Source organism: Falco peregrinus, chromosome 4, assembly GCF_023634155.1.
Source record: "Falco peregrinus isolate bFalPer1 chromosome 4, bFalPer1.pri, whole genome shotgun sequence".
In the NCBI taxonomy this organism is placed as follows: domain Eukaryota; kingdom Metazoa; phylum Chordata; class Aves; order Falconiformes; family Falconidae; genus Falco; species Falco peregrinus.
In genome coordinates this window covers 32,208,593-32,230,324 of record NC_073724.1, presented here as the reverse complement: position 1 = coordinate 32,230,324, position 21,732 = coordinate 32,208,593, and the positions used below count along the sequence as shown (strand labels likewise).

At 40.6% G+C, this 21,732-nt stretch overlaps 1 protein-coding gene across 2 annotated transcripts in view; it reads right to left on the bottom strand.

Moving 5' to 3' along the window:
* Positions 1-10,987: 10,987 nt before the first annotated feature.
* The window catches only part of MBTPS2 (membrane bound transcription factor peptidase, site 2), a 47,826-nt gene continuing 37,081 nt past the window's right edge, over positions 10,988-21,732 (bottom strand). The window contains exons 10-11 of one of the 2 annotated variants that reach the window (XR_008746964.1): positions 15,547-21,600; positions 10,988-14,802 (exon numbers count right to left, since the gene is read on the bottom strand). Coding sequence is in view for 1 of the 2 variants with exons in the window: in XM_027778933.2 (XP_027634734.1) it covers positions 21,497-21,600 (104 nt within the window). In the remaining variant the exon portion in view is untranslated. Of the gene's footprint in view, positions 21,601-21,732 lie in introns of both variants that reach the window. The other variant, XM_027778933.2, reaches the window with a different exon arrangement.

Here is a 21,732-nt window from a genome sequence, read left to right as displayed (position 1 = left end):
GGAGCGGGAGCGGGAGCGGGGCGGCGGGTGCGGGGGGAGGGGGTGCAGTGTGACGGGTGTTTGGCTGCGGGGCCCGGGGCCGGCCTGGCGCGGCGGGAGCGCCGCGGGGCGGGGATCGTGGCCGTCCCTCCTGATGGCTGCGGCGCCTCAGCGCGGCCGTTGGTGCCGGCGGCTCCCGGGCCGCCAGCTCCCACCTCAGGGCCCCGCGGCTGGGGCTGCTCTGCGGCCGGAGAACGCCCTGCTGAGCCCAGGTAGCTTTAGGATGCAGTGCCCGCCGCCAGCCGCCGGTGAAACCCTCAGCGGTGTCGCAGCGCCGAGGCCGCGGGTCAGCGTCCAGCAGCCACGGTGGCCTCAGCTCGGGGCCGCGGAGCAGCCGCAGTTGTCGGTCACTCGCTGCCCTTGCTGGCCATGGGGCTGCCTCTTTTCCCTTGGCTTCACAGGGACCGTCACCAGAGAATCTTTAGATCCTTTTATTTAACTTCATTTTTCTTTTCTAAAAGATAACTGTAAAAGACCATGCTGAAGCCACAAACAACGTAAGCCATGTGTAGTTACAAACCCAGAACAATGCCATCTAGAAGTATTTAATAGCAGGACTACTGTTCAACTTCGTCAAGTTACTGCAAGTTTTGCCAGCTCTTGGTTCCTTTCATTTCTTTGCAGGACTGAGATCGAATTTGCACAACACCACAGCATCGGTGATTTCATGGGATTCCACGTTTAAAGGTTTACAAGTATACATTATTGCATACGCGAATGCACTACTGTGCTTATTTCTGTATGTTACAATAATGTTTTTTCAGCGCAAGCTTACAGTATTCCTGTTTTGAACACTATAGTTCCACACATGCATCCAGAGCAAAGCAAACACATTCACTGGTGACATAGATCAGAAGAGGCACAGACGACTGCAAGTCTGTAATAACTACGTTTTTGTCAGCTGGTGTTCATTTAACACAGCCGATTCATAAGAGGCTTTTTTTTTTTTAATGATTAATTAGCTAAAATACAGGGCTTTGCAGATTCCCATTCAACATATTTGATCCAATCCTGGATGTTACAGAGGATTACATAGTCCTGTGTGGGTGGATTGGATATCCTTCTTGCTGTTTTACCAGGAATTCTGCTTTTTTTGAGTGGCATGCTTTTTTTTTTTTTTTTTTTTTTCCCTAACCAAAATCTATGCCTCCTTGCTGCCATCTCTGATCTCTCTGCTGTTCTTTTCACACATACAGCCGCCATAAGACAGCCAGGAAAATCCCCACACTTTATGATGTCCTACATCTCTCACCTTTGCTTTGTGGCAGCTGCAGTTGTTTCAGTTACCTCATTACATAAAGGAGCTTACTGGATTGTTTTTTGCTGTCTTAAACTTCAATGGCAGCATGGAACAAACCAAGGCCTTTTGTTCATTTCAACCTATTACATTATCTTTCCATTGTGGAATAGTTGGAAGAAGGTAATAGTGATGTTGTCACCCATCTACCTTCAAATGTATTTGTTCATACGTGCCAGGTGCCTAGCTAAATTATACCCTTATATACACATGAGCAGCTTTGTTGGGTTTACAGGGAAAAAAAACACCAATGTGTGATGCAAATCTTTTCCTGGAATTAATTTTGCTACTTAAGGATGACCATTCTGGACTGGCACTTGAAGAGGGGTGGAGCATCATCTTTTTAATTAAATCTGCTATGGAAAAAAGAAACAGAACAGTTGTCTTACTATGTCCTTTTTTATATGGATGGGAATTTTATGGCTTAGAAGTGCATTTCAACTGAAGTGCTGAAAAGACTAGTGAATTATTTCAGAGAACACTATGAGTTTTTTCTTAAACTTTGACTTAACAGTTACTAGCCATAAATGGCTTTCACAGCTGTTCGTTAGGTTAGGTGGAGCTGGGAAAGCTGGCAAAATGGCATGACGAAATTCAAAAACGGAATATGGGTGGAAAAGAATAGGTTCATCTTGAAAACATTGGTAGAGCTATAGGAAAACATTGAACAAGAGGGGGAAATCTGCACTATCAACATGTAGGAGTGAAAGTGGACAGTAAATTCCTTATGGTCTTACAGAGCAGCCCAATAACAAAGCCCACAGAATTTAAGCCGCCGTGTGAAGGCACCCATTGCTGTGGTGTGGAAGGAACTAATAGACTTTCTCTTCCGCTTCTTTGGCATGACTACCCTGTGCATACTACTTAACTAGGTCATGCCTGGGATATTTTTGGGAATCTTCCTGTTAGAAAATTACACTGAAAGGAATTTAAAGAAGAGCAATTAAAATAATTAAAGAGATGGAAGGATTGATTTATGAGACAAGATCAAAAGATCTGGAATATTAAAACGTGTTTCACAAATGCAGTGGAGTTTGGATGACATCATATTGTTAAGATTAGCACAGGCTCTATGGGAAGAGTTTATTCAGTGTAAGATTATGTGCGTATTTTCAAACCAGTAGAGACTGCAAAAGTGAGTGCAATGGGCAAAAAAGATTGAGACACCGGTGTTTGCCGAGTTACGCAAAGCTTTGTGCTGAAAAGCAAGGGCAGAGGCCCAAGCCTCTACAGGTAGATCGGGCAGATTAGATAAAAGACATGGGTTGATGGGAACAGTCTTGCACTGGAAAATAGTTGGGACAAATGCCTTGCACAGTATGCAGTAACTTGCACTAGAGGTACATTATAGCCTGCATCACCTCTGTTCTACATACAGGACCATGGTGGGCTGAAATACCAAGTGTTTCAGGTTTCAAGGTTTTTTAAGCAGAATGTAATAGCATTTTTAACCACAGTCTCCAAGTTCATCTTCCCTGGCTACATCTGCCTGTGTTCGTTGGTCTGAGAATATTTCATCTACAACGACCACAATCCAAAGTTCACCTCAGGAATTAAAGTTAAAACTTTTTCTCATAGACAGCTAAGAAATATCGTTTAGCAAAAAGGGTTTTTTCCTCTCATTTATGACCTGCTCAGAATTTCATTAATTTCAGGTCCTTCTGAGGCCTGCCTGGGGTGCAGTAGGATTGCTTGATGTTAGTAGACTTTTTTTCCTGAATGGCTAAACAAGTTTCTGAAGTGATGACACATTTGAGACAGGAGTTCACAAAGGTTGTGTTAGCACTTGTTTAGGAATACCTGTGTATCTCATGGTTTTGTCACTCATGAATTACGTGGTCATCTCACAGTGCTAATTAAAACCTTGAAATCAGACATACCTATTGCACACACACAGGTTCTCTCCCCATGCCTGATTCTGTATATTCAAAGTATTAAACATAATCAATTTATACTAAGCAGAAGAATTTATACAGTACAATTAAATAAGCAGCATAACATGTGCACACATGTAGCTCAATGCTGAAGTGGCTGCTAGAAGATAGTACCAAAATGGGAAAAGCAGGGGATGCAAACAAAAGAGGGTTAGGGTTTGATGGAAATGTCTAGAAGTACTTTCATCACTTTCACTGTTTATGCATCATACTGTGTCTGTTTAAAAAGAAAAAAAAATGCCTGGGGAAAAAACTTAGTTCTAGTTCTTTAGTGTTTGCTTATAATTGGTAGAAGTCACAGTAAATTTAGAGGGGTTGGAGAAGGAAGGTAATACTTCATTTTAGAAAAGTATTAGGGGGGGAAAGGGTCTTGTAAGTTAATGGCTGTTCTTAGAAAATTATTTGATATAAGAATGTGGACCACAATTATGACCAAAGATGAAGTTCACCTCTTTGCAAAACAGTGTTATCATTTTGTAAAACCAATTAATGTTTTCTAGAGGTGAACATCTGTTTGATGCAAGTAAGAAAACTAGAAGTCAGTATTCTAATGAATTTACTTCTTTCATTCATATTTCTACTTTTGTGTCTGAGCATGTTACTGTTTACTAAAACAAATATAATTTATCTCCCCCTTCTTGGATGCTCACAATGAAATATGTAGGCTTGCTGGGGCATTGCTCTGGAGGCTTAAAAAAAAAAAGATAGCAAACTGTTTGTTTCAAATTAAATTTAGGCAGTGTGGAGTCTACATCTTATACTGCAAACCATGAAAAAACATCTCTTAACTTTAAAAACAAGCATATTGAGTTGAACAAGGAAACACATTGAAGTAGATTACAAGATGAGTAAAGATATTTTTCCTTTTTTTAAATTCTCAAACAAGGACCCTGGAGAGTCAAATTATATCATAGGATGTAAGACTTCTCACAGAACAAGACAACAATTTCAGGAAGTTTTAGTGAACACAGATAAGAGTTAATTGCTTAAATAAGTGCTAACATAAATTATGGCAGCTATTATACTCTCTGCCTTTTGAGAGCCCTCTGCTGGATTTCAGCCAGAGTGCTCCGTTTGAACCCCGATGATGGGATTTCCTTTGATCCAAATAGACTCCAGTCTGTCTTTTTTGGGCAGAGGTTATTTACCATGGAAGTGAGAGCTCAGGTCCAGTGGCCCACGATCCTGGTCACCCTGCACACTTTCTTCATGGACACCCTACCTGTGTTAGCACGCTCACTAATCAGGTTTCAAGCTTGGCAGAAGCTAACAAATTATTTTGATAACACCGAGAAATCGCCATGTAAATCACTGACAGACCTCTGCCTCCCCACCAGCATCCTCTAAGCTTAGCCCAGGGTCTAACGTGCACATTGCAGCGGGTTTGGGGGTTGGTTTTTTTTCCTAACTGCCAAAATGCCACAGGCCTGACAGAGTTCCTTTTTATGTTTCTCTACAGACGTTTGACCATACAACAGAATTACCCAGACTCCCAACTAATACTCGCTCATCCCCAAACAAAATACAAGGAAAGGCTAGATAACAGTGCTTTTCCACCCCAACCACAGTCTTGCCTGTGAACCCATCACATGATGCAGCAAGTTGGGGCCTTAATGTCTGTCATCTCTCAGAACAGCTACATCCTGTAAGCAGTCCCTTTTAGTGTTTGAAAATAGCCCCTGAAAAACCTTTTTATTACTTCTATCAGATGATCTCCCCCACTCCTTTTTCATCCCCAGTCATCATCTGATCCCATGGCCAGCTCATCAGTTGATTCCCAGTCCCACATCAGATGATCATTATCTTGGATAGCAACCAAAGCACTTGCCTGCCTTGTCCACCTTCTTCATCACGCTTGCCATGTACTCTGGATATACATCTTCAGGCACTGGTAGGGCCTGCTAGTACTAGTCTTCTCTTATGACCCAAGATATAGAAGTTACCTTTGATAGCTGTATCAGCTTGTTAGAATATCTTAACCACTCCCAAGTGGTGACTTACAGGCCCAGCAACAGGACAGGACCCGTAGTTCGCAATCAAAAAGAACACAACAGAAGAAATTGGATTATGATACCTTGTTTCCTTGTAAAGCAGAACGATGATAAGCTCAGGTGAGGTCAGAAAACCAGTGCTGGGGGTGGCTGTCTGCAATGTGGTTGGGACTTTAGGACAGCTCTCTCCTCATTTCTGTAAGCTAGGTTGTTGGGGTTTTTTTCTGTTTTCTCTCTATTTCCTAATAATTACAGTCACAAAACTAGTAATGCACAGGTGTTCCCAATCCAGGCCAGTGACACCATCTTGTCTATCAGCTGATCATTTCCCATGTTATGCAGGTGACTTCAGGAAGAGGTTAGCCCCTGGGTATCAAAAAACCACACTGAACAGGTAAATCCCTTGGTTTTCATCACAGCACTCTGCATACAGTGGATAGCATCCTCATTCTTTTGATCAAGACCAGTGGTTATGGTTGAAATAATGTAAAAATGAAATCAGACCAATGAAATCTTAAAAAAAAAACCTGCTTAGGGATATAGGATTTCTTTTTGTACCTTTTAAAACTCTGTAAATCACGGGAAATATACATGGGTTGATAATCTGTAAATGAATGAAGGAAATCCTATTCTCTCTGAGGGAAGTCCTGCACAGAGAAGAATGGATGGTAAATTGGTTAAAATTAGAATTATTCATTCATCCAGGCAGCATGAGGTGGCAGTAAAACAGATGACCAAAAGAGAGGCAAAGTGAAAAAAGACAGTGGAAAAGATGTTTTACCTGAAGTAGAGACCAATAATACTTACTTTATATGCATGTTGTAAAATACTGTTTCTCATCAAGTTGTTCCTTTTAGTTACCTTTTCACATTCCTTTTTGAGTGATGATGCCTCAGTGTGCCATCTGTGAGAAATGCTGCTAAATGATAATGTGAGCTTTTTTCTCATATCTGTATTATGCACTGGATTCAGGACATCTTACGTGAAATGCTATTGCCACCAGTCAAAGACAGACTTACTGTTGACTTCAGGGGAGCCAGAATTTCAGTCTTTGTCTGGTGCACTGCAGACAAGATTAGAATAATACCCTGTTACATGGTCATTTGACTTTCCAGGCAGAATTGTACATCACTGCATTCAAAATATAAAACCGGGGAGAATGAACAGAATGCTTAAATACGTGCTGATAAATTATACTAGCTACAATTAAGTCATAAACACGCTGTCATAACTCTATAAGGGATATTAGTTTGTGGTCAGTAGGTGACCCTTTTTTATTAAAGAGACGAGGTATTTCCATGTGGCCTGTCAAGACTGAACCTTTTGGTTGGAAGTGCAATACAAATTCCAAGTAAAAGGATGGTCTCTTACTCGAAGGGATTTCCAGATTAAATAAAGGTGCCTGTCTAACAGGCCGAAGTGTCAGTGCAGAACAGCTCTCCTGTGAGCTCTGTGCATGAAGGTCCTCCCATTTAACTTCAGATGTCTCTTATCCAGAAGCCTGCATTTGATCGGGTTGTCTTGACCGCGTTCACAACCAGCAGAAAGCCATTCGTCTCACCCTGCAGTAGATGTCTAAAACAGATTAGATAGAATGTGTTCTGCTTCTGTCTGTTGATGATGAACAGTTCAGGTGAATTCCACATCAATTAAGTGCTTTGCACAGATTAAATTAATTTCCTTCTATTCAGAGATACTCTCAACATGAAATAAGAGTTGCCATGTGGGAAGTTAGAGCCATGATTACTTTTTAAAAGTTTTCTCCTTAGCAGAAACTTTTGCACAAACTTCTCCGTTCATTTTCTATTGTAAATAAGAAATGTGCTTAGGAAAGAGAGATGAGTTTTCCAAGGGAAAAACCAATACAGTAACATAATATTGATCAGCCTAGCTGGCCATGATCTCATTTTATTGGCTACCAGACCATTTTTGTTTTTATTAAAGGCATCACAGAAGAAAGTTGGAAGGACCTTGTGAGGACTTTGTGGTTATTCACAGGCAGTTCCTCTAAGTAGTTGGTTAGGTATCATCTAATTATAAATCTGTATTTTTAAATGCAAGTTAATTAAATCAAAACATAGAGTCAAGAATAAAATCCAAAGTGATTGATCTATAGCTCACCTAAATACTTTCACAATTAGAGCTACAATGGATGAACCAAATTTGGAGAAACAGACAAAAATGTAGTTAATCCTCTAAAACTTACATAAAAATACTAAACCTATTGATAAGGTAAAGTATTAATGTGTTGTAGTCTGATACCAAATCTTAATCAGAACTCAGTAAAGTAATAATTGGCACTAATTACAGAAAAGCGTCTTTTGGAAGTGACATAAAATTTTTCAGCCTAAACCAGCCTGTTGTTGTAAATATCAGAATATTTATGTGTCCTTGCAATCCAGAAGTTTGTCAATAACATATACTTAATTGTGGAGTTTGGTTCTCACTGGTGCCAGCTCAGTCTTTAATAATACATTCCAGCTGATACTTTAAGAGAAAGAAATGCCTTCTAGTTATGAGGATTAGGTTGGGACTCAGGAGATCAGTGTTTTAATTCTTAAACTACTACTGATTATTCCACCTTGAATAAATTAGAACCTATTGGAAAAGTGGCGGTAACAGTACTTCTTTCTGTAATAGTTTATGAACCCATGAGGACAGAAAATGTTTCAGCTGTGCCATTTTTAGACATACAAATTCAACAGCTAACGATAAATTTCTCTTGTGAACAAAGTATATGATATTCTACATAAATTTTCCATAATGCTTCTTTATTACTTACCTGAATAATTCCTCAGGCAGTCCTTGTTATATTCTCCAGTTATTTAACCATTAGATTAAGAAATTTCTTCTACTTTTTTTTTTTTTTTTTAGTTTTTCTTAATTACTCTGATTGTTAATTTTGAACTGAAAGAACTTCTGATGAACACAAAACGATATGTGTAGCTATTGTTAATGACCAAGCAGTTGTTCAAAAGATAACAAGTAGTTTGCTTAGGGGTTTTGGCTGCAGTACTTATAGAATGACTACTGTTGCCAGCAGCGTTAACCTGGAATACAAGAAAATCAGAAAATTAATCAGATAGGAATACTTACCGTATGCAGAGTTCAAATGCAACTTACTTTTTTTTTTTTTTTCCTTCTTCCCAGCATCAGAATTCTGGAAAGTTTTCTTCAAAGAGGTAAGAGGTGAAAATCTTGAGAGGTGAGATTTTCAAATTCTTAAAGGGATTTCCGACGTAAACTGCAGCTACGTTGTACTGGTAACACCCGAGTATAATTTTCAAAGTCAGGACTTTTGAGTACCATTTCTATTTTGAATTCTAGGCTGAAAATGGTGAGAGAAATGAAGACTTCCAAAAAGACACAGAGTAAAAGCATTTCTTATACAAAAATCAAAACATCATTAATTTCCTCTGTCCAGACAAAATTAGAAGAAAAAACCTCCTTTGATGAGAGTTATATCAAAGCATAAGCAATGGAGATGCCAGTTGTTTCGATGAGCAAAGGTGTAAGATTGCTTGGCTACATTACATTCTGTAATTTAAGGACCTCAAATGTCCTATGCAATAACATGCAACTGTATTTTCTTTTTTAAAGTTTATTAATTGAGAGTCTTACTTTTGCTAGTGTGTCAGTCCTGGAAAGAGAAAGTAGCTATTTTATTTCCTGTACTTCCCCAATCCCAGCTTTACTAGCATGACATGCAAGATTAAAAATGTCCATTAAATCGGTGGTGTGGAAACATTTTAATATTTCAATTAAATCTTGATAGAAAGGTTGCTTTTATGACCTAAAGCAAATGTTGGGTAATTTAGTTTGGTCTGACTCCTTTCAGTGTTTTGTTGGAATTGTTACTATGCAGGAGTTCAGTTGTAAGAAGGAAAGAATGTATTGTCGTACCTGCGGGGTATTAGAAAACATGGTTAAGTATCTTCTGATCTAGGTAGTGATATGGTGGCATTGAGTCTGTACTCTGATGAATCCAAGCAATAAGCTGCTCTGTTCTGGATGCTCGCTTCTTCCTTACTTTTCTGCCCTGTTTTCAAGGGATACATCTATCATAGTCTACAATACTGTGTCTCGTTGTGCCAAAAGAGCTCGAGTTGGTGTCTTGCCAATGCCAAAAGACATTGTCTCAAAAAGACATTTGTGAATGCCGATACAAAACTTCTGGATTATATTTTCATCTGGATTCTTGTTTTAAAATATACGCTATTGTATTTCTCTTCATCACATACTCACGACTGACACAGCCCCAGGTAACAATAAACAATACTTGAACTGCCAGCCTTTAACTTTTACTGTTTGCTTAGGAAGTGTGCGAGAGCTAATGCGAAAGCATATTAATTCATTTTTTGACCAACATATGATGAATAACAGATTTTGCAATAGAAATGTTTCAGGGAAAGACAAGATGCATTTTCTGTGTGACAGCCACTTTTGACTATGTCAAACAAAGCCATAAAACTTAACTTTAGCCAATAGGTCAGACAGACTTTTTGGACCAAAAAGTTGCCCAACTCCATTCTTTCAGAAATCTTTTCCACAGATTTAATTACACTCTGACATGGTTACATTGTGCCACTGAGAACTGCTGACACAAGGAGCTCAGGGCTCTCCTGGCAGATGAGACCAATTGTCCTTTGTGTTGTGGGCAGTTATGTGCAGCCAGACTTACTGTGGAGCCTTGGCTGGCTCCAGCACTGTGAAAGTGGAGAAGCTGTGTGCAGCTCTGCCTTCACCCACACCGTCCTGCATTGAAACTATTCAGCTGGATTAAAAGACCTGGCCCTAAGAGATAAAAGCTTATCCTGTCATAAACCACACACGAGTAACAATATCGGAGCACCTCATGCCTATCTCATCTGCAGAAATGTTACTTGCTGCAGCACTTTCTACTGGTATTGAGAGAAGCACCATGGGATCACGCCGGGAGGAGCCGCAGTAGGGTTGTGGGATGAAGCCGAGATGATCGGAGGCAGCACTAGTAAGCACTTTACTCTCTTAAGTATTCAGCTTCCCTTGAAAACATGCTCTTGTCAGCGTTCCAACTGTTGGATCCCTCCTTCCAGTTATGACAGCACATGATTATGATTTTTCAGGGTAAACTTAAGGGACTTTTTTAAAAAAAATTTCTTAAATTTCATGACAAGAAAGCAAGTCTATTATTACTCTGCATATAGCACTGTTTAGACTGCTGACCACTTGGCAACAAATTGGCTTTACTTTCAATGAGTTTTATTTTCCCATTGCTTTTCTTTCTCATTCATGGATAGTATCAAGCTAAAAATACATTTTAAAAAATTTTTTCATATATTTTGTTCAAAATGAAAATGGTACTTTTTGATGGGAAAGAGACCATAGTTTTCTGCTTGTAGGTAATATTTCTTGTCAAATTGTACGTTGTCAGTAGCATTAGCTTTAGGCGCACTTCTGTTAGTGAGCCTCACTTCTACCTTTATAATAATTAACGGAGCCTAACTTTAAGGGTCGATGCATGTGTAATTGGCAGATTAGTCCTATTCATATGACATACGTCATGCATGGCATATTTCATTGCCTGGATTATATGCAGTCTGTCTGAATGGTCACCCTAAGTTACACATTTACAGTATATCCTACTGCAGAACACAACTGTTCAGAGCTCTATTTATAAACTGTTTAGCAGTTAAAAATCTTGTAAATGTTCCTGTCCATAAAAGCAAGAGTTCCCACTTCCAATGTATTAGTGAAATGCACACATTTATTTACAAATCAGTCTCTGAACTTGTTTTATCAATTCTAAACCCCAGCTGAATCAATGACATTTTCTCTCTTTTCAGCTGGCTTTCAATCAAGCTCACAATCACTTTCCCTGTGTGCCTTGAATGTTTAATCGGTAAACACTGCAGGGAAATATTTAACCACAAACAAAAACCTATCCTCACTGATATGACTTAAACACATAGGGAAATTCCTGTTTAATTTTCTGAAATTGCTTCCTTACAGCACTAAATACATGGGATTAAACCAACTTTAAGGAAATGCAAACTGAGAAGCAATAAGATGCTTTTGGCCCTGTGCTGCTCTGTAGGCTTTGCAAAGATGCTATCATGCAGCATTTCAGTCATGGCAGGAATGAACTGGAAATTGCATGAGAACAGGTGGTGGGTAGGTAAAAGGGTGCTATAAAATCTGAAACCTCCCCTAAGGTCACATTGCAAGCTGCTTGAAATAACAAATGTTAAAAACAGGTAATGCAACTGTCATGTAAATACAAAAGTGCTGTCTAACTAATAAGACAGGGACGTAAAAAGACAAAAAAGATGACCCACCTCTGAATGAAGGAGAAGAAATGGCTGTCTATATGACCTTTCCTTAATCCTTACATCCCTTCTGCAGTGTTAAGCCCCAGTCATCTCTCCCATTCCCCCTCTGAAAATCCCATCTTCTCAGTTCCATTTTCTCTTCTTTTGTGTGATCATCACTTCACATCTGCTGAATGGAAGCCTTCTTCTTTAATGCTCTCCCAATTATTTCCCCTCCTTCAGCTTCGTTTTTCATTTGCTGCACGTGTTGGGTTTGCATGGCAAGGTTTTCATAGTGAGGGGCTACAGGGGTGGCTTCTGTGAGAAGCTGCTAGAAACTTCTCCATGTCCAACGCAGCCAATGCCAGCTGGCTCCAAGATGGACCCACCGCTAGCCAAGGCCAAGCCTGTCAGTGATGGTGATGGCACCTCTGTCATAACATATATAAGAAAGGGGAAAATGTTGCTGTGCAACTGGGCAACACTAGCTGAAGAGAGGAGTGAGAATATGAGAGCAACAGCTCTGCAGACACCCAGGTCAGTGCAGAAGGAGGGGCAGGAGGGGCTCCAGGCACCAGATGAGAGATTCCTCTGCAGCCCATGGCGAAGACCATGGTAAGTCAGGCTGTGCCTCTCAGCCCATGAAGGTCCATGGTGGAGCTGATATCCACCTGCAGCCCACGGAGGACCTCATGCTGGAGCAGGTGGATGCCCAAAGGAGGCTGTGACCCCATGGGCAGCCTGTGTTGGAGCAGGCTCCTGGAAGGACCTGTGGCCCCATGGAGAGAGGAGCCCAGGTTTTCTGGCAGGACATGTGACCCCGCAGGGGACCCACGCTGGAACAGTCTGCTCCTGAAGGACTGCACCCCATGGAAGGGACCCACACTGAAGCAGTTCATGAAGAACTTCAGCCCATGGGAAGAACTCATGCTGGAGAAGTTCATGGAGGGCTCTCTCCCATGGGAGGGACCCCACGCTGGAGCAGGGGAAGAGTGTGAGGAGTCCTTCCCCCCTGCAGAGGAAGGAGCAACAGGGACAACATATGATGAACTGACCGACACCCCCATTCCCAGTCCTCCTGTGCCGCTTCAGGGGAAGAGGTAGAGAAAATCTGCAATAAAGTTAAGCCCAGGAAGAAGGGAGGGGTGGGGGGAAGGTGTTTTTAAGATTTTGTTTTATTTCTCATTACCTTGCTCTGATTTGATTGATAATAAATTAAACTGATTTCCCCAAGTCGAGTGTTTTGCCCATGATGGCGATTGCTGAATGATCTCTCCCTGACCATATCTTGACCCACAAGCCTGTCATTGTATCTTCCCTCCCCTGCCCAGCTGAGGAGGGGAGTGACAGAGCAGCTTTGGTGGGCACCTGGTGTCCAGCCAGGGTCAACTCACCACACAGCCCTGATTGTCCATAGCTCTTTGATACCTAATTCACCTTAATATCTTCCATTCATCTTAGCATCTTTATCCGTTATTTAGGAATCAGCGGGGCTTTCTCTGTCTTCCCATTCAGTGACTTGCCCGACCTGTTCTGAATCAAGCAGTTTGTTCTTAGATTGTTCTTACTTTCCTCTTTTCCTAAGCCATACTTCATTCTGTTTGATGCCAGTCATTTTCATCCCCTCCTGCTGCAAGTCCTTCGTATGATATTCATTCCATCAGTTTCCGATTTCTCTGCTGTTTACAACCCCTTTTTCTTGCTCTGCCTGCACTGTTGGTGACTTCTTGACTGAATTAGTTTTCAAAATGCATACTGATGTTTGGACTGCGTGACAGAGATGTTTAAGAGCTAGTATCTTTTTCAGAAGGCAGTCTTTCTAGTGCACACTACTTTCAAACCACCTTTGCACCAACACCTGGAGGCCCTCTTCTCCGATCTGAGTCACATCCTCATGTCACTGCACTCAGAAAGGGGACTTTCTACCCAGAGAATGTACGATCCAAGTACTGAAAGTAAAAGGGATCAGCAAAACATCAAAACATTATTGCTCCTGTTTTACAGCAGCTGAGCTGAGAGTTTAATTCAGACCTTGTAATACTTAGTCTGATTTGTTAATGGTGGAAATATTTTGCAACTTAGAGTGCCATCTCCCTGGTTTTCCTAGAAGCCAAACCAAGCCTGGGCAGATGTGGAGATTTTCTCAGCATCTGCCATAGTTACTTGGTGTCACAGCTAAGGTGCTGCCGACTTTGCTGAGCTGTATTGCAGGCTTTACTGTGGAGTTACAATCAACCAGTAGAAACTGGTTTAAGGGCACTAAACCAGGCTGCTGTTATTTCAGCTGCCCAGGAAACTAGCGTGATAGTATATAACAATGTGGTCAGTGCCCTTACTGGCAATGCTTCAGTTTTTCCAACCTTTTCCTGTTTTCCTTCAATAAGAAGTAAATCACAAACATTCACAGATATGAACACAAATATTAATGTGTAGTAAGCAATGTTTCTGGTGTGCAAGTTGGCTCTTTTTAAAGGACTTGATTTGCTGCTCTGTTGCACTGGAAAAGTAAATCCTTAAGAACGGGAATCCTAAAACATACCCAGATTCAGTAGTCCCTTTCCAGAATCTTGGCCACATCTTTACGTGATGTATGTAATGCTTATTCACTGCAACAACCTCTTTCTTCCTAAAGCAAATTACCCTTCAACAAGGTTTTACCTTAACATGTCTAATGCCCTCAAGGGAGATAAAGCATTAAGCCATGGATTGTATGAAAGTATATAACCTGGTATATATAAGCTGTTAATAATCCCCAGCCAGAAGTGCAGCCTTTCAAATAGATGACACAGCTGGCAAACCAAACATAATTAGGTAAGGAGTCATAATGCTGTAAACAGTCCTTCTCAATCATATCACCACAGTCATTTCTTTTGGAGAGATCTAAAGAACAGAAAGGTTGACAAATATATTTGCTAATGAAGTCCTCAGCTAAACCAAGAGCAAAACGCACAGATACCTTCCTCCTCCTTTCCTTCCTCCTGACTGCATAGGAATGGCTTGCTGAGAAATTATCGCTTTTTCATTTAAGAAACGTGTTTTTACTGGCAAAACAAAGGCAGGCAGATACTAATAACTCTGCAAGTGGTTCTGGATTTGTTACTGAGAATGAGAAGTCAAGATGGGGAGGTGGGGGAGGTGCTGGAAAAGGCAGGAGGTAGAAGAAACATGGGTTGTGAATTCAGCGTCAAACTGGTGATGGATGTGACAGTGAAGATGTATTTCTAACTGGCTTCCCGATCTTCAGTCTTGATCTTGGCAGAAAGACAAAGAAAAGGCTAGTGAACAATTCTGTAGGTAAAAACGTAATTATTTATAGCTACAGCAGCATGGAAGGTGGAAAGGGGACATTTGAGGCCACACATATAATTGAGAATCCTTGTCTTTAAGCATACATTTGACTTATTTCTAAGCCTATCCTAGCTAGGGTGATTTCTAAACCACTGTCTTAATCATCAATATCGTCAAGCATTATTATCTACCTTTCTGACTCATTTTATTGTAATTTTTACTTTAAAATAAGAAGAGATGGATAATGCCAGATACCTAGCAATTACCAGTTGTTCATCATTGTGTTTCAGTGGTCTTAATGACACATGCATATATAAGAAGTGATACTTTGTTGCTAAACTAAACTTTTAAAATCAGGAATGATTCAGACCGATACTTACCATCCTTAGAACCTGTTCTAAAACATTCTTTAGAGGAATGTGACATGCATGAATAAAGACCTTTTGAGTAAGGTAATCAGCCTTACTGAATAAACGGTGTTATTCATGCAAAACATTTTATTCATTAACGTGCTATGGACCAAGGAAAGAGAAGAAATAAAGCAGTGCAATACTCATTGGTTTCAAGTTACTTATATGGGGGTTTTGGGGTACTGTTTTATCCTGTTACACTTTATGCTGCCTCTCTAGATGCTCTGAGCAATCCTATATGTGAATATATTCCTTCTTCAACATGGTTGTGGAGCAGGCTGTACCTGGGCTGCGTACCTGGGCTGCGTCTGTAGTGCGTTGGGTGAGAAGCAGCCCCACAGCATGATCGCTTCTCAGACGGCTCTCTGTGGTGCTCTTGCTCTCTTTACCGGCTGTAAAGAGAGGAAAAGATGACTGTCCAAATGCCTAAAGCAAATGACTCAAGCTAGGTGGGGTTGAATCCCTGGATTCCTCCCCTCACAGCAGCACACCGTTCCATTGACCAGCAGCCTTGAAAGCTTGTTACAGTCCACAGCAGAGAAAAACTTCCAAATTCCATTTGATTGCTACATCCTTATGCTTCAAGACAAAATAACTTTTACAAGATGTGCTTAGAAGAATAGGCCTGTGTCTTAACAGTACACAAGTAAGGAGCTTTGCAAAATAGGTTACTTCTAACAAGGGAAATCCCTTGCTTCATTCTACAGATTGAAGAAACTAGGGCAAGGAAACTGTTTTCCTACCTCAGCAGGTCCAGTTCTGTCATGTTGCTTAGGCCATGTCATCTTATTCTACTACTACTTTAATACTCGACATTCCACTCCAAATGGGGCAGGATGTTTCCCACTGACATCAGTGTAGCTAGATCACGTCTGTGGCAAATAAGGATGTAAGAAAGGAGCCCTTTATATTTTCAAATTGATTACAGCCTTATTATTCATGCATAATTTGGCTCTGTTTTCATGTGAATATCATATTTGGTGCTTACTTCATGGACACCATTTACTCTGGACCTACAATTTTCTGGTATCAGGTCTAATTGTCTCACTGCAGTGTTAAGATTTCATTAAGAAAACATTCCAAAGCCTGGGCTGCACCAGCAGAAATTTCAAATTTCAGATACCAAACTGGCTAATAATTTAAACTGTTCTTCAGACAGAGGACTTTCCTTATGGCTGGAGAACAGCAAACTTTTATCAGCAACAAGCTTGCCACAGTTTCTTCTCAATGGTACATCCAGGTCAAACATCTGGAGCAGCTGAAGAGACAGCCCATTTCAAAGCTCCTTTGTTCATAAGGTTCCATGGCCAAAGTTGTACATTTCCTAGGCTGCAAAGAAAGTTAGATTATTTTTTTAACATAGAAAAGGTATTTCAGCAAATACTGTAGAAAAGCAGAACAGCTATTCAAATATTAAAGCACCGTTATTCTATAAAACAATAGTAATTTTCTCCCAAAGCTTAAAATTGACAGTATCTCTTTAACATTCCTCTCCAACAAGAAAACACCTCATTCTTACACGGCTTGTATGCATAGAGGAAGCATCCCCACACAGCCTGCTGCATGGTATTGATGGTCCCGGATGCCGAACCCTTTATGCTCTAAAACAAACACAGCAAAGATTAAAAAAAACCACAAAACCCAAAAGAAACAATATAAAACATTCCTGGAAACATCGTGGCTCTATCCTGGAGATTGTAAGTAGGTCCTGGCAAGACTTTGAACTCACCTATAGCATTAGATACATGGTCTGGACAGTGATTCACTGAATAGACATTGGATTGTGTCCAGACTGTCTCCCATCTGCTGTATCCGGCTCTTACCCGTGCACACCGCATTTTCAATGACAGAACTAACCCCCGCTGCATTTTGTGGGATGCTTGATTTAAAAATTCCATGCTGAGACCAAGTGCTTGGCTGAGCCTCTGTGGCCATAGGGACGGCATGGGTCATGGCCAGACCCCAGCCCGGACACAGTGTGTGAGCTCCTCTGCTGCGGCAGGGCTGGGCACGTGTGGAAGACTTTGGGGCTACTTTGGGTAAAAATCTGAGCTAGTTCTGGAGGCCTGTTGACCTGAGGGTAAGTGAGGTCCTAACTGTAGAGTTTAGTGAGCTCCACTGGGCTAAGTCGCTCCTTGGGACGGTAGGTCCCTTCCCGAGCCTGGCCCTGACAGGGTGCAAGGGCTGGCTGCCCCACGCGATGCTTTGTGTCTTGGACCCATACGGAGCTGCTAAACCACTTTTCTTTACTGCAAGCTCTGGTTTATGGATCTGACAATGCCATTTCAGCTGCCTTCGCTGTAGCTGCAGCCTGTATGTTTCACAGCTTTCAAGGCCACTAACAATCACTATTTTTATCGAAGCTGGTGTCAGTCCAGGTCAGCGGAAGTTAACCAAGTGCTTATCAAATTAGCATCTGTGTGTATACACAAACCCATGGCAGAAGAAAAGAGGTTCATTTTGCATTTCAAAGCACCCTTTTGATCTAGAAGAGTGTCTTCATTTAAGGGGCATTTTCCCAAGTTATTTACATATTTATTTGTAATTAATAATAGAAATTAGTATTTTTTAAACCTGCATGACCATTCCTTTTCTGGATTCTTTTTGCTATTTTACATCAGAGTATGACAAGTTTGGTTTCATGACTCCTTAATCAGCTACATTCACTATCTAGAGGGTTTTTTTCTCCTTGTTACTATAATGAACTAAGTTCACCAAACCTGGACGCCTCGTTTGGCTGCAACCTTAATGCCTTCAGGTACACTGTAGAGCTATAAGAGCTCATGCAAATAATTTGCATTCACTGGCATTTGACTCAGTATAGAGCATGAGAAACAAACTGGGGAATCACATATATGAGAACGGAGTGATGTATCACATTTAGTGTCACATTTAATATCATGTCATTAAATGATACAATTTAAATTTTACACCATCCTTTGTGCATGGTAAGCGAAAGCTGAGATGTTTTCTTCAGAATTGCTTTTGGTATTTTCATGTCAAGATAAAATTGTGCAGTTCCCAGTTAGGTAAAGTCTCAAGTAAACAACAGGTTTCTGCACATTTATGAAAAAATACTGCTTGGTAATATGCTAAAGTTGTCATAACTATTACTATAATATTTCGACTTCTGGTTCATTTACATTCAATTGCAGTTAAAGTGGTATGCAGAAGTCAGTTAGGTTAACTACTGAAGTGCTCTCCTTAGGAGTAACTTTGGAGATAAATACTGGAAAAATAATCAAAGCCTTCATATATGACAAAATAATAACTTGCCTGCGCTGGTCCAGTATATGAAACAGTGAATTTTGTCTAGCTGTAAAAAGCATACTATACAAGTTTTGGTTTGCCCATTTTTTCCTTCAGTGCCACAACACGCTGAGCATTGCAAATGCCTCGCAGAACATCGCTAGGGAATAAATTCAATCATCTAATAAAGAATGGTAAACAGTTGCAGTGTGAAAAAGAAAAGTTTGTTGGTATAGCCAGTGGTAAGTACTCAGGAATTTGTGGTTTACAATGCATGTTCATAATCTGGCTTTGTTGATTTTGCAGCGATGATAGAGATACAGGTGGTTTGGCCTGGTTTCTGCTAGTCATTTAAATAGCTGCAGGAATGAAAAAAAAGCCAAAGGGCAAAACATTATAGAAATTGATTGATTAATTTTTCTTAATAGTTGCATCTGTGAGGTCAAGTTTGTGCCGAAGAGGGAATGTGGAAACGTGAGAAAAATTCTGACTTTACATCCAGACTAACTGAAAGTAAGATTGAGCCTGATCCTTAAATAGGGAGAGCGCCACGACTCCAAGGTCTAAATGCCCTGAACTGCTGTCTAGGACAGGCTTTCATTGCCCCTCTGATCTTACCGCATGGGATGTTTCTACCAAGGATGGACGTTTGTTAGTTTTATTTGCAGGTCAGCTCTATAAATGTTTCAAGAAAAAAAAAAAAAAGTAGGAAAAGTGCTTATTGTGGAGTTACTGAACAGCACTTCCCTCCACTTGTAAAGTATACATGCTCTCTTTCTCAGTTAAAGATTCTGTAAAATGAACTAGCCACCTCTCTCTATCACATCCCTTCCCTGATTTTATCCTGTTCCTAACTGTAAGTCTCACCACTTCTTTTGTTCTGCAAGGAAACTGAGTTAAGTACACCACTGTGGCAGTTGGCCAGGCTGATCACAGCCCCCTCACGCAGCCTTGCCTCCACCTGGTGCCTCCTCATCGCTTCCTGTAAACCTGTACGCTGCTGCTACCACCGCTCCACATCTGGAAACAGATGGTATCTTCCTGATAAAATAAGCCTTCCTTTTCCCTTTTCTTGCTGTAGGTAAGGCAGGAATACTCATTGCTGCTGCTTCCAGACCTAAGGTCCAGAGCAGGAGGAGCATGCATGTATTCTGCTAGCCTAACTTTTATAAACCAGCCTGTATAGCACTATTATGCACAAACATAAAAGCTTAGATGTATTTTTATGTCAAATAAAACTCAACTCAAAGAGCCTTATATTCCACATGAGTCAAAAAAGAAAAGAAATGCAAGGCAAGAAAAGGAGTCAGTCTGGCTTGATTTCTTGCCCACATATAAGCATCCAGCGTGATACAAAATGTCCTCAGGTACCCCTCCTAGCATCTAGCTGCTGGTCCAGAATGTCTTTGATCTCCCATAGGGCCTCACCCACATCTGCCAGCCCCATGTGTAGGTCTTAGAAACCCTAAGCCCTAAACCAACAGGAGTAAAAAGGATGCAACTGGGGGATAAGTTTCAAAACGTTGTTCCACATCAAGTTATGAACCCAAGAACACCCTAGGATATCTTGGACCACACCAGATGCCTATGTGGGTAACTGAACAAATTCAGTAGGCTTAGAGGAATTTAGACTTTAAAAAATATCTGGTAATACTTTCATAGAGATCCTCACAGAGCTGTGAAAGGGGAAAAGATAGAGACTTTCATGGTACAAAAGCAAGTAAAAAGGATCATGTTTAACAAAAAATAAAAAAGTATTTCTTTTTGGTTTGAAAGATTCCTCCCAGGGGAAATGAAAAAAGATGTACGACCATGTGTTTTCAAGACTGTCAGAAGTGGCAGTTACATAGTACTCAGCCACTACTATATTTGCAAAAAACTAAAAAGACGTAGAATTAATCAGAAATGTAGAGAATAAGATATCTAATTGGTAAGAACCTCCAATTCTATTTCAACAACACTGGAGCCTTAAAAGCATCAAAGTGAACACTAGACCCACATCCGTCTGAGGCAAAAAGAAGGGAAAAGTCAGAAGTCTGGGTGACTGCTGCTCAGACCTCAGGAATGTTGTGGATTCTCCCATCTTACCACTGTAAGATTAGAATCAAACCTTAAATTGTATTTAATTGGGTAGTTCACATCAAAAGCTCATGAAAATCTTAGATAAGAATTAAGTGAGTTCAATGCATACAGATCTACTAAAGATGTTTAGGAATGCTTCTGCTTGATGATTCAAACTGGTATGATCAGATGAAGAATTATATAAAGCCTTCTTTATAAAGTTACCAGAAGCAAGACTCGTACAGTATTTCTTTTTAAACCTTATCCTGAAATTATATTAGTGATTAAGGCAACGTTCCTGAAGGTGACATTAAGACATCACTGCTTTTATCCTAGACTACAGAATATACATAATCAGAATAAGGGATAACATTTTCAGAATCAACTGGAAAGCCTCAGGACCCTCCTAGAAACCTAAATGCTTCAGGAAACAAACTACTGTATCTACCTTTAACACGAGTAAGAAAAAGAGGGAAAAAAGCACCATCTCCTCATGCAAGTATTCAGTAAATTGCATAGTGACTCATCTGGGAAACCCTACCAATGTGTCCAATCTGTGCTGTGTGCCTATTTCTCATGGTAATCTTTTATCTGGGAACAAAGCCATGCTTGCTGAAACAGCTCTGCTTGCATAAAGTAACAGCTTGTCCAACAAGCAACAAAGGACAATTTAGTTCTCAGTACAAACAACCTGGCTAACTCTAGATGAGCTTGCCCAAGAAACAAGGGCAATAAAGCTTCATTCTCCAATAAATCTAAACAACCTGGTTACACCATGCTAACACAGCCCCAGACAGCGTCTGGATACCTAAGTGAGCTTGTTCAGAACTAGCCAGGGAATGTGTCCAGCTGTGGGCTGGCCTGTATATAGAAATCAAAAGGTTGTGAAGTGTAACATCACCTTCATGTCATTCAAAGATCTGACTTTTTCAGTTCTTCACATAGGACTGGTCTCAACACACAGAGAGGTCATTTCACTTACCTTGACTATGGCATCCTGCGTCAAATACTTCACTACCAAGCTAAAAGAAGTCGGTAACTCTGTAAGAGAAGAATTACACAGGAACTAAACCAAGAGAGAGGCATTTGCTCCTCCAAGGCAGTCAGATTTACCGTGGACACATTAGAACGAAGCTAGCTTTACACAGAACCATGTGTAGGTGTCTGTCTGGA